The sequence below is a fragment of the Rhyacophila brunnea genome, unplaced genomic scaffold, assembly GCF_057557595.1.
Source record: "Rhyacophila brunnea isolate RB1 unplaced genomic scaffold, BYU_Rbru_1.0 scaffold_18, whole genome shotgun sequence".
Taxonomy (NCBI): domain Eukaryota; kingdom Metazoa; phylum Arthropoda; class Insecta; order Trichoptera; family Rhyacophilidae; genus Rhyacophila; species Rhyacophila brunnea.
In genome coordinates this window covers 8491633-8504858 of record NW_028232837.1, presented here as the reverse complement: position 1 = coordinate 8504858, position 13226 = coordinate 8491633, and the positions used below count along the sequence as shown (strand labels likewise).

Here is a 13226-nt window from a genome sequence, read left to right as displayed (position 1 = left end):
ACCATTGGTGTCACGCCAATCTGTGCATTAACCAATTATGCTACGAGCTCCTATCTAATTACGACAATTTAAACTAGTAGGTCATGCATGAAATGCTTATCAAATTGCGTTATTACTGACTATCGGTTTTTTCTAGTTGCTATATATGTGAGGTGTTTTAAAGTTATGTATGTTCAATATACAAGGAATGTTACATTCTTAAATTCTTGTGAATTATTCATTGAATTAAAGAGATGGTATATCATATTTGGATTGTTCTAACTGTTCTGAGGATATATTGTTAATAAGCCTCAAACACGAACACCGAAGTTTAGTGTCAACGCTTTGGTTATTTTAATTCGCGAACAATTATTGCAACTGAAGATTTAAACGTGTTCTTCTAAATTCGTTTACATTACAAATCGCTTCGGATGTTGATATATTCTACCTACGTGAGGATGAGTATAGGTGGACGTTGTTTTATAAATTCTTAAAATAGGGTCTGCTTAGGTATCATTCGGTGTACTTCCTTCTACATAATATCTAATTTACTTATATTTTTTTTGTATATTACACTTTTATACTGTTTAATAACTTAATACTCATATATTTCTTTTTTATATAATACCTACTGTTTTAATAATATTTATTTGTTTCTAAATGTCATGTTGTGAACGTCTTAAATTAATAATTTGTAATGTTAAAATAAATAAAGTTTGAATGAAATTGTCTTCAAAATAACACGCTGTAAAATAGCAGTAGTTGACCTTGATCAACGTCATCAGTGAAAGTCTTCCAGCAGACCAGCGTCCCGTCCTGAGGGTCTTCGTACAGGCGGCAGATGGCGTCCACCTCGTCTGGCGAGAGCGAAACGTTCTTGCGATGTCCCACGCCGATCATGTCTAGACCTCGGCAGAATCGCATCCGACTTACTTTTCCCGTGTTGAGCTCATCGAAATGCTGAAATGCACATTAAAGCGCGAATCAAATTGAGGTACATGTCGCCGGCTGTCACGCTGTCGCGGCGAAAAATTTAGTCTATGGTTTCGTCATTTTGCAGAATATTTTGAACGTTCACCATCTCTGTAAATTCACTGAAGAATGACACCGAAGAAGAGTGCCAACTATGATGTATTAGTATTTTGAATTAATATTAATTATTAATGCTAATTTCAACTATTTTAACAGTTTCTACGTGTGCGTGCGTTACAATTACTTGCGACATGACATCCATAGTTAATATTTTGAATAGAACCCAACGTGCAGATCATAGATAATAGACAACATTCTTATAGAAAATACATAGTGCCAACCGCTAAAAACAAAAAAAAAAACGTGATTTTGACATGACATTTTCTTTTCCCTCCACCACCCGCCACGTCTTCACATCCGTTATGCAGGCGTATACCATGGCGTAACGAACGATATACGCTCTTCAAATTTGTGTCCCAGGAGCAACTTCCCAAGACCTTGGTTGGCGTGCACTAGAGTGTGCGTGATTTCTACTTCGATAATATAATGTATTACGGTCAATTCTCGAAGAGAAAAGACATCGCTCGCCGTAAAATGCCGCAAACTTTTTAAAAGCTGAGAAATTTTCCCTCGTAGATACCAAGTCGCAATGCCTGACCGGTCCAACTAAGGGTCGGACCGACTTGAGAAGCTCTTCCCTTTCAACCGACATAATAATATGGGGACACTTCCAGAGGATGTGATAAGCAAGTCGGAGATTCTGTATTACTGTCATCGTTGACAACCTACCGTCATACGAAAGAATACTTACCTCGAAGAATTCTTTAATTCTTATCCTGTGAATCAGGACATGTTGCTGAATTCTTCTCATGATCTCTTCGGTGTTGATTTTATTGATCGTGTTGGACTCGTTTGGACGCATGTCTTCGCCAGAGGGTTCTGATAATGTACTAGTCAGAGTTCTAGATGTAACTTCTGGAATCGTTGTGTCGATTATTCTTTGTGGGTTTTCATTGACCTGAAAACAGGTCGGAAACATCGTATAATTAGTTAAATAATATTTAAATTATCATGTTAATATTGAAGAAGAATATTATTCCGTTTCGTTAGATGGAGGTTTTCTTTATATTTAGCAAACAGCAGTTTTTCCCAAACTTTCGACATCTGTGTACACCTTCTATAATTTTCGTAACACTGAGTACCCCTCGTCAAAAAAAATGAATACTTTAATGACAATCAAAATATATTTATTTTTTCTTTTTTTAGTACATAAACAAAATAATAATAAACAAAAAATAAAATTTATTCATAATAATATATTTATATATCAACGAGAAGGATGAAATTGTTTATGTTGAGACGACAGGTCCTCGTAATTTGGTTGCCTGGTTATTAATTTTAATCTGAGATGCGGCTCCACATCCAAAAACCTGTTCGTTTTATTGACTTAATGTCTACAAATGCTGAAAAAGACACTTCACATAGATATGAAGTCAGAAAAGGCAAAATGAATTTCAAGACTTTCTCTGTTAAAACTGATGTTAAAGTTCACTGCTAATTATTTTTAAAGAATCCGTCTGAAGTTATTTCCAACAATTGCTCTTCTTCATAAACCTTTTAGCATGGATGTTGTATGATGTCATATTAATGCTTGTTGCACCAGGCACAACCAACGCCCGGTGCAGCGCATACCACCACCAAACTCTTCCCGTACCCCAGGGGGTACGCGTACCACACTTTGGGAAACACTGATACACAAAAGAAGCTTTCAATAAAGCATTAAAGTTACTAGGTTTTATTCTTCAGGTCTCCAAGCTGTTCAAATCTCCCGAAGTTCTGAAAGTACTTAATTTTCATACATTCGATCAATAGTTGAGCTCGCTACTGTCCTATGCAATCCACATAATGTTACATATTATATAAACCGTCTCGAAAGAGAACAAAATAGATTTCTAAAGTAGGCGCGTAAAGTTTTTTAGCCTACTAGCGCCTGTACACGTGCATTGATTTACTAGCAGCAATAGTGTGTATTTTAAACTATCGCGACAATAACTGTTTACATGTCAAAGTGCGGACAGTCTCTCCAATCTCATTCTAGTAAGCAAGACGCGATGTTGTCATTTTATGGTACTATTTGACAGGTAGTGAAAATCGGTTAACCTCAAAATGAGTCTGCGGTGTAGATTGTTTTTTTGCCGACAGGTTCGCCACTATCGTTCTACTGCGCAGGCGTAGATCGAAATGAAAATTCAGAAGCTTCCGAACTTTTTTGATTTATGCATGCTACCTAGTAACTGCAGGATAATACATGTGTACATTTACCTACATTTTTTTGATATGACTGTCAGTAGTAAATCCATGCACGTTTAAACGGGATACACTGCTATAATTATTCATATTATAATAACATAAATACAACCGAAAATTCCATTTCGACCACTACAATGGTTTCATTTTTAGAAAATCGACGTGTCAGATGAATAGGTAATGTCTTTTCAAAATTATAGTTTATTTTGTTGACTCTCCAAGCCTAAGTACTCTAAAAGGTGGGCTTCCATTGTCTATCGGAATTTAAGTGACGTAGTGTTGTACAATGTCAGCCGAAGTCATTTTAATTTCGCTCGAGATCCGTCATTCGACACAATTATAATAGTCACTTCTCCACCGTTGACCTACTCACCTGCTTTCGTTAAACGCGCCATTTCCAACATAACATTGTATAATCGACCCTGATCGTAAATAAAAAGTGTGTTTTCTCTCTTTGTTATTCTTTGTCCTTTTATAGACATAAATTCCACTAATATCATTGATCTATGTTATTTATAAATATTTTTTTCTAATTTCTTTGTATTTTATGTTATTGTTATTCTTAATATAGGTTTACCGAATATCATGTGAGCTTATAAAATTATCTTTTATCTATTTGGTCGTATCTATTTTTATAATATATATATTTATAATTAGTGTAGGTAGAGAAAGGACAGATTTTTCTGGCGACGAAATCACTTTGGAACGATGTTGGTTTCATTTAAAAGTAATCATACCAACAACTAAATGAGTCACCTGCACTCAGTGACGTCCCGTGGGGGTAGGCAGATTGAGCGTCGCTTGGGGGCGGCAGTTATCCGTAGGGCGGCAAATCGAAAAGAATCATTATTTATAAATATAAATAGCTACCTAAACTTAGTAATAACGGAAATATCTTTCCATTAAAAAATGCAGCTCACTGGTTGGAAACTAAATGTATTAATTACTATAAAAGTTTTCCAGGACTTAATTTTTTTGTCGGGTTCGCGATGTCTAGCTTACTTCCGTTGTTCTTGGATGTTACGTCCTCGGTGAACAGCAGTGACACGTGCAGATTTTCAAATAATATTTGAATTATATATACCTAGGTACCTACATACTTAAGTACCCAATTTAAAATTTAACCAAATATATTTGCCAGTCACTCGCGAGTTTTGGAAGTTGTCAGGTGTATTTTAAAATGTACCTATCTGAAATCATAGACTCGCAATATTGTCTATTGAATCAGATATGGCATTTAAATTAGATTTAGTGGAATATATCTTGTTAGTAATGTATCCATACAACACATTTCTTAGATATTGGAGTCATGAAAGGATGATAAAAAGTACTATAAGTATAAAAAAATGTGGCGGCATTTTGGCACTGCCTAGGGGCGGCATTTTGTCTAAGGACGTCACTGCCTGTAATGGCACTAGGATCTGATACCATTCAACCGGTTTATTTTCTTTTGTAAATAAAAAAAGAATAGAACATATTGGTGAGGCTGAAAAAATATTATACTAAGACCAATGATTGCAAATTTTGCATTGGAGATTCAACAATAATTGTAGAAAGATTCACTTTTTTTATTTTGAGGTTTATTTTCTATGACTGCACTGAGATAAAACGTTTGCATGATTGTCACTAGGATGTTCAAATTGTTTAAATGAGTTATTTGTGTACCTACTCTAAAACCTACACAGATTTTATTATGAAGTGCAGAATCTTGTAATTTTTAATTAGGAAATAACACACTCAAGTGCATAGTTATTAAGAAAATTCTGGATATCATTTGAGCCAGTGGGTATAATGACACAGCCGACTGCGATGGAGATGAGTTCAAATACCATATGGCCCAAATATTTTTAGGGTTTTGTCTGAGATTGGTCTAAATTATGTATGAATCGTTCATTTTTGGAATCCGATCGATACATCGAGGAAATGACGTTTTTGTCTTTGAAACTTTTGATTTTCTGATTATATTGTTCCCATATATTATAAGGGGCTAATTTTCAAAAGTGGTCAAATCAATTTTTTTATAGGGGCTTTGAGGGTGCTTCACATAATATGATTTTCACAATTCACCAAATCCAATATCAAATCGTTAAAAAAACCTTGCAAACATGGGACTAATTTTCGATAATGGACAAATCCAGGCAGGTTTATTTTCAATCAGCGTCAAATCCATTTCAACCAATCACGTCATCGCAAAGATAGACACCATAATAGAGACGTCCTGTTTGTTTTGTTGCTGGTTAATATTTTTTTAGTAATGAGGAATAAAAATATCGTGGCTAATTATAATGTTAAAAAAAAGAAGAAATTAGGTTGGGTTTTTTTGTTTAATTAAAATTCGTCAGAAAGTTATGTATAATATTGAATATATATCACTACATTGGCTTCGTTGACATATTCACCTTCTGGTGCCGCACGGAATAGCCCGCGGCTGCCGCATTAGCAACCTCACATATGAACTCCTCGTAGTCCACGCTGCACGAGTCGCTGACGAACCTCCTCATCAGCAGGTGCAAGTCTTCGGGAGACACCACCACGCCGACGAAGCTGAGGATGCGGGCGAAGTGCGCAAAGGTCACACGGCCGTCATTTTTTGCCACCTTAATATGTTCAAGTAAAATTATTGAATTAATTTTTTTATCGCTAATTTTGTAAAATTTCCCCATTATAGGTAGTCCTACAATATAAACGTTAACTTTACAATGTTTGGTTGAGTTCGGCTGTTTTTGACCAGTACGGGAGCGTTTAAGAAGGGAAAAGCCCGTATTACACGTAGCAAATCGATAAAATAGGAATAATTATTAAACTACTGTCTACAACAAGATCTTGGCGATAACAGGAAATTGCTGTAGTCGCGTGTAGAAGATTTCTGTGTTGTCATTTTTTGAGAGAACAAATCTGGCGAAATTAGGTTTTTAATTTATATCAATTCTATTCTCAGTAATTCACTTAGAAGTCCAATTATTATTCGATAATTAACAATAGAAAATAATTTGACATCTTAATTATTATTATTATGATAAATTAATACTGGATAATTATTGAGTTTGAAAGGAAATAAATCATTAAACCCATAGCAACTGATTATATTGATACAGGTATTTTTTAATTAAATTATTTTATGACAATTTATTAATTAAATAATTAGGAGAACACAAATTATGACTTAGGTAATAAGTAAAAGTGAACAGTATACATGAGGAGCAAACATTCAAAACGTGATTTGTCACACAGATGTTGAGCTGAGATAATCAAGAAAAACATATTGTACTCAAAATGGTTTTTTTTATTATAAAACTGTTTAAGGAAAGAATTTTAAGCCTGGTATTTTGTATAATACAAAATTCGCGGAAGTGGTAAATTTTTTGATTTGAAATTTGGACAAAACACGATTTGCATGAAACTTGTGGGCAAAACACTATTTGAATGAAAATCAAGGCATTATATTTTTTTATAGGATAAAATGTTCTTTGAACACTGATTCTGGTTTCCTTTCATAGATTTAAATATGGACTATCAGAATTGACAATAAACGGCATTTTTCAAAATGTGTGACAAATCACTTTTTGAATGTTTGCTCCTCACATATTAAATATATCGAAGACCCAAAACCGTTTTTTTATAATTTACAAAAAATGTCTTTAAATTGGTATTTTTAATAAAATTGTCATTGTAAAACTATAAATATACGATTGAATGTATAAAACAAAATTTTTATGAATACCTACCGACGTCAGCATGCCCGAGGTCAAGGATGTACTAATTATCCATCCCTACTCTATGCGCACGAAAGGATGAGTGCTTCTGCGCAGGTCCGTTCTTAAGTTGTTTAGCTATAGTTTAACTGTGCATAAGATAAATAATTTGATCACCATTTCATAATCCTGGAAGTAGGGTCGTAAAACAAGTTTCCTCGATGCGATGGCAGACATGATGACTTTGAGACGACGCTCGTCGTCCTGCGAAAGTTTGCATCGCTGGTGTTTGAGTGTGTCCTTTCCTTCGGTCGAACCGTTAAAGTATGGAGTCGATTGGGGCCGTGAGATCTCTATTGATTACAATTTAAATATTTAACAAGTTTTTAGCTCATTGAATGATACTTATTTTTATATAACAATTAGAATTTAAAAAAAATAGAAACATACTTTAGAAAAAAAGTTGGATCGAATGGGATTCGAACTCACTCGATTTCACCTTAATTTATTTATTTCTAATCTATCTTTCTTTCTAATAATTACGTTCTATCTGAGGTAAATACGTCAAATTTCGCAAATCGAAATGCGAAGAAAAGTGTGTTTCAGTATGGAATAATAAAATAATTATTGTTCTTTTTGTTCTTGAGAATTCAACCTAAAACTGCGTTTACATAATTTGCAAACATCTCATGCATATACACTCTAGAAAAAATCATTTCGTAGAAAAAACTACAACACCCGACGGGAATGTATCTGCTGGATTCGCGCCAGTATGATTTTCCAATTAAGCTACGGGTATCTTATTGAACTAGTGTGTATATGCATGAGATGTTTTCAAATGGTGTACATTCAGTATATAGAATGTTTCATTCTCAAATCTGGTGTCTTATTCGTTGAATAAAAGAAATACACATTAAAATAAAACTACGTTATTTTAAGTGTTCAAGACATCGTTAGTAATGGCTAGCAATTTTGTAAAAAACCTGGCCGTTTTTAAGACACAAATCGGCCTCTGTTCAAGTTGATAAGGCGATATAAATTCTAGGCATGAAAATTATTTATACCGTTCAGTACGTGGGTACCTACCTAAAATCTTATTCTTGGCCTTGGAAAAGGAAAAAACTCAGAATATCTTAATTTAAAACATACTTTCTCCGTGTAAAACATCGCAGAGTTGGCCATACAGAACACGTCCATCCTGTACGCGAAAATAATCGGCAATGTCCGCCACCTCTCGATAAGTTAGACCGATCAGGTTTCTCAGAGGCCCCCCGAGCACCGAAATGAAGTCCCCCTCTGGAAAAATAATTAAGTAATTAATCACGTATTCGAATGATCTAAACAATTACTTGTCTGGCAGTTTGCGCGAAACCTTTTGTACAAAAGAAATTTGGCCGACGTCGTCAAGCCGATTCACAAATGGCAAAAAAGGCCTTAAAGTCAAATGGTATTTTGTACGAATTAAAAAAAATAGTAGCATTTATTTGAGATACGATATTTATCTGAAAATGATAGAAAAAAAGAGGAATGAGTGGATAAGGGAACCTCAAATGGAAATGGGCTGGACACATAGCTCGAAGAAAGGACAGTCGTTGGACAAATTTAGTCATCCAGTGATATCTAAGAGGTACAAAACGTCCGCAAGGTAGACCTAGAGGCCGCTGGATCGATGAAATGATAAAGTTCTGCGGAAGTACGTGGCAATGCAACGCACAGGACCGAGAGAAATGGAATCAGTTTGGAAAGGCCTTCATCCAGCAGTAGATAGATTCAGGCTGATGGAATGATATTCCACATACTATATGATTTTTTTTCCTTTAGTCATTTTGAACGGTTCCGTTAGAGACATACTTGCGTTTTAATATAATTTTTTTATAAAGTTTTAATTCTCAAATAAACATACTATACTAATATGGGCGGCTCTCGTGGTGCAGTGGGTAAGGCGTTGGCCTTCCACCCGAGAGTTCTGGGTTCGATTCCCGGTCATGACAAAAACAGTTATGTGTTTTTCTCAAAGCCTGGGTGTTTGCGATTGTTCAAAATTACTAACAACATCCTTGTACGAAAAAGCAAGGACATGGTTATGAATAGTTCTAAAAAAAAAATAATATTGAATATATTATATTAATTTTATCAATTCCTACAATTTACTATTTCAACAAATAGATGATTACCGAAAATTGTATTCGAGTTGAATACTTTGCTGCCTTTTGTAGATCGGCTTGGAAAATTTTCCTTTGTTTGGTTTTCGTACAAATTAGCCAAACAATCTAAATAATTTAGTATATTTATTTTACACAAGAAAGAGGTTTGCGTATACCTGTGTATAGATAGATGACTATGGCTAATGATTAAATTAGATGAAAGTCATTTCATATTGCATATAAATTTGCAGCATACATTAATATGAGATTTTTTTAAAACAATTAATTAGTTAACATCGATTAGATAAAGATAATTCACAAATAAGTAACTGCAGGAAGCTGGCATATTCTATTTTGTTTACAAAAATGCAGACAATTTTGTTTGGTGTTAAGGCTGATACTGTGTGTTTTTTCTTCCACCTTCCTTCCTTTCATTAAATGTATTGTTATGTGTATGAATGCGAACGCCGCTCCAAGAGTGACAGTTTTCAGTTTAGCTGACTCTTGAAATTGAGCAACGCATGAATTCAACTTTACTACATCATCGTCTGAGGTCCTCTGAAATGAGCCAGATATATCAAGGCAAGAAAAATGAAGAATATACGGTGACGGTCCAGAAATATTTTTAAGATTTAAAGAAGATTTATTTTATATAATTATAAATTTAACTATACTAAATATGTTTCGAAATCGCTATCAATTTTCAAATAAACTTGTATTGTAAGTTATTGAATGCGATATGGGTTCATGTGAAGAAAAAATGTGGACGAAATTATGGGATAGGACGCGGTCTCCCCCGGAAAAGCTCACCGGAAATGATGTTGTTACGCCTCGGGTCCAAGGGTTCAAAGAACTTCCGGAGGTCAAAGCCTAAGCGGAAGATGGCTGCTCGTATCTTGTTGCAGCTTTTCCAGACGTCGGTCAGTTTCATAGGCTGTAAATGTCATGATATTATTACTTTGATAAAAACCAATGTCGCGACATTTAAAACTAACCAGCACCCTCTGTAAATTATTGTAGTCTTATTTCAATGAAAACAAATACGTATGCCTGACAAAGTTTAGTGTGCACTATTTATGGCTGATAATAGTCTAACTCCACTCTTCGCTACTGTCGGATAGAGAGGTCTCTTTGGAAAATGCCATTTTCATTATCAACATTCCCAGGTATTAACACTCTTGATATTTTGGCTTGCTTCATCATCCTGTTTGACTTTATACTACGAAAGTGAATACCATCTAACCGAGGTAGAGCTGTCAGTCCCACGGTAAAGCTGTGTGACCTGGAATACACTGATAACGCTCTCCTATTCGACAAATCAATCGAGAACATTCAAGAGGTCACATAACGATCTGTCTCGTGTCTGTTTAAAACCAACGCAAGAAAAATGGTTTGTGCAAAAATACATGTCCTGATTTAAATTTATTTATATTTAGTGAGCTACATTTTTTTTACAATTGTAAGTTAATCTTTAAATTTAAAAAAAATAAAATTCTTTTTAATGTTTTCAGATACATATTTATTAATTAATACAGTTGAAATTGTAAATTATCAAAAAAAAAATCTCAAATTCGCTGTTGGCACGCCTCTAGCCCCCTTAAGGTAACCTTTTAACTCAACTTTGCAAATCGTCTCAAAAACCGGGTGAAATATTGCAACTGTCTTATATGCTAGGACAGTGACGTCATGCGGTTACTCGAAACGAATTAAAAAGCAGTTTCTGAACATGCGAATGCGACATTTTGCTATTACACCTGCTCCCAATGTCTAGTGAAATTTAAGCGCGAGTCAAATTGAGGTGCATGTCGCCTACTGTCACGCTGTCGCGGCGAAAAATTTAGTCTACGGTTTCGTCATTTTTCAAAATATTTTGAACGTTCACCATCTCTGTAAATCCACTGAAGAATGACACTGATGAAGAGTGGAAACTATAATGTATTAGTAATTTGAATTATTATTAATTATTCACGCTAATTTAAATTAATTTTAACAGTTTCTACGTGTGTGTACGTTAAAATTATTCGCTACATGACATCCATAGATATTATATTTAACAGAACCAAACCTGCAGACCATAGATAATAGACAACATTCTTATAGAAAATACATAGTGCCAATCGCTAAAAACAAAAAAAACGTGATTTTGACATGACAGTCGAAAGGTATAGGCATGTAGAAGATGATAAAAACGTTCATCGAGTCATACATGTGTCGATGCAGTGCAGTTCAACATGAGGTGACCTCATTGTTATTCTGGTGATTTCGGCAGATTTTGATAATTGACAATGCTTGTTTAAAGGTTCAAAATGGTTTGGTAACATTTTAAACACCAAGAAAACGACATTACACACTTTTTTCCTGTAGCGGCAGCTTACTGTGGCGTCATGTGATAGTAAGCGACATGCACCTCAATTTGATCAGATCTTTATTTTACGCGATAAGCAGATGTTTATTAGTTTTCAGATGTTGGTTATTGCTACAGTTCAGTCATTTACATATTGTGTTTTCGAAAAATTCGACCTGTTACAGTCGAGACGAGTGTTTATATGCGACGGGCTAACTGATATTATAATCAAACCACTCTCATATATTATGCTTCAAACAAAGAATTATAAAGAAGTTTAAAATATATGACATTTCATAAAACATCGGAAGTACGCAGAGCAAAGCCAAACATCTGTAACACCTTCATATAAATTGTCATTACCTATATGTATCTAGTAAACGTCAGTTTACTAGATATATATAATGACAAAATCTTTTACAAAATTATTTATTATGGAAAATAACAGCTTCATACATTGCCATTGTGTGGGATTCTTTCTTCAGACAGAAGATACTAAACTTATGATAATAAGCTGTTAGAGAATCCATAAAAAGGATAAAAACGTATCTAAAAATATATAATGGCATACTTACGTGTGAATTATACATTATACGGCTAATCCAAAACACAAACAATTTATTTTACGAACGAAAATTTTCAACAGGAACGTGAAACGAGAAATGTCAACAGAATTATTACGGAAACAACGGAATGCCGGTTTGAAATTCGAATGAAATTTTAAATTTTCAACTTAACTTTTTGATTGTTTTATTATAAAAACGTCTAGGTTGTTAGGAATAAATTGTATTATGAAATAATAATTTGCTTGGATATTTCATTTTGTTATTTTTTAAAAATAATGTTTCAACAGAAGTTGCTTGTATTTTATGTTACAATAGAATAAAAATATTGCTATATATTATATTTACATATTATATAGTATGTAGTCAGGTGTTGGAATCATATTACATTGTCTAGTGTCAGTGTTTTACAATTTTTTACATCAGTGTACCCCTTCTATAAATACTGAGTATCCCTCGTAAAAAATACGCATAAGTATATATATTTATATATTTTTTCCTTTTTTAGTACACAAGCAAAATAATAATAAACAAAAAATAAAATGCATTCAAAATAAAATATAAATAAAATATAAATAAAAGTTATATCATAAATAACATTCATTATAATCAATGAGAAGGATGAAATTTTTTATGTTGAGACGACAGATTATCATAATTTGGTTTCCAATTTTAATATTAGATGCGGTTCCACATCCAAAAGTCTGTTACTTTTTTTGACTTAAAATGTCTACAAATGCTGAAAAAGCAACTTCACATAGATATGAAGTTGGAAAAGGCAAGATTTATTTCAGGACTTTCTCTGTTAAAACTGAATACACATGTTGCATTTGCAACCAGAATGATGTCAAAGTACACTCCTTATATTTATTTTTCATGAATCCGTCTGAAGCTAATTCCAACAATTCTTTCGCATGCGATAAACCTTCTAGCATGAATGTTGTATTAATGCTTGTTGCAGCAAAAGCCCGATGCAACGCGTACCCTCACCAAACTCTTCCCGTACCCCAGGGGGTATGCGTACCATACTTTGGGAGACACTGGTATATAGTAATGCATTGTGTTAGAAACATACTGGTTGGTTTAGTTTTTAGCTAGATACATCAATGTTGAGTTGATTTATGCTATCCGTTTCAACCCTCTCTTCTTTCACATCCTCTTTAAGGATGAAGTGAATACCTAACATGCGAACCGTATTTTTATGGTATCCATACCTCGCACGTTG

At 34.0% G+C, this 13226-nt stretch overlaps 1 protein-coding gene across 1 annotated transcript in view; it reads right to left on the bottom strand.

Moving 5' to 3' along the window:
* The window catches only part of LOC147073172 (uncharacterized), a 33564-nt gene extending 23539 nt beyond the window's left edge, over positions 1–10025 (bottom strand). The window contains exons 1-6 of the mRNA XM_085945616.1: positions 9905–10025; positions 8100–8246; positions 7128–7303; positions 5658–5855; positions 1763–1969; positions 747–939 (exon numbers count right to left, since the gene is read on the bottom strand). Coding sequence (XP_085801742.1) covers positions 747–939; positions 1763–1969; positions 5658–5855; positions 7128–7303; positions 8100–8246; positions 9905–10025 — 1042 coding nt within the window. The remainder of the gene's footprint in view (positions 1–746; positions 940–1762; positions 1970–5657; positions 5856–7127; positions 7304–8099; positions 8247–9904) is intronic.
* Between the last annotated feature and the right edge of the window lie 3201 nt (positions 10026–13226).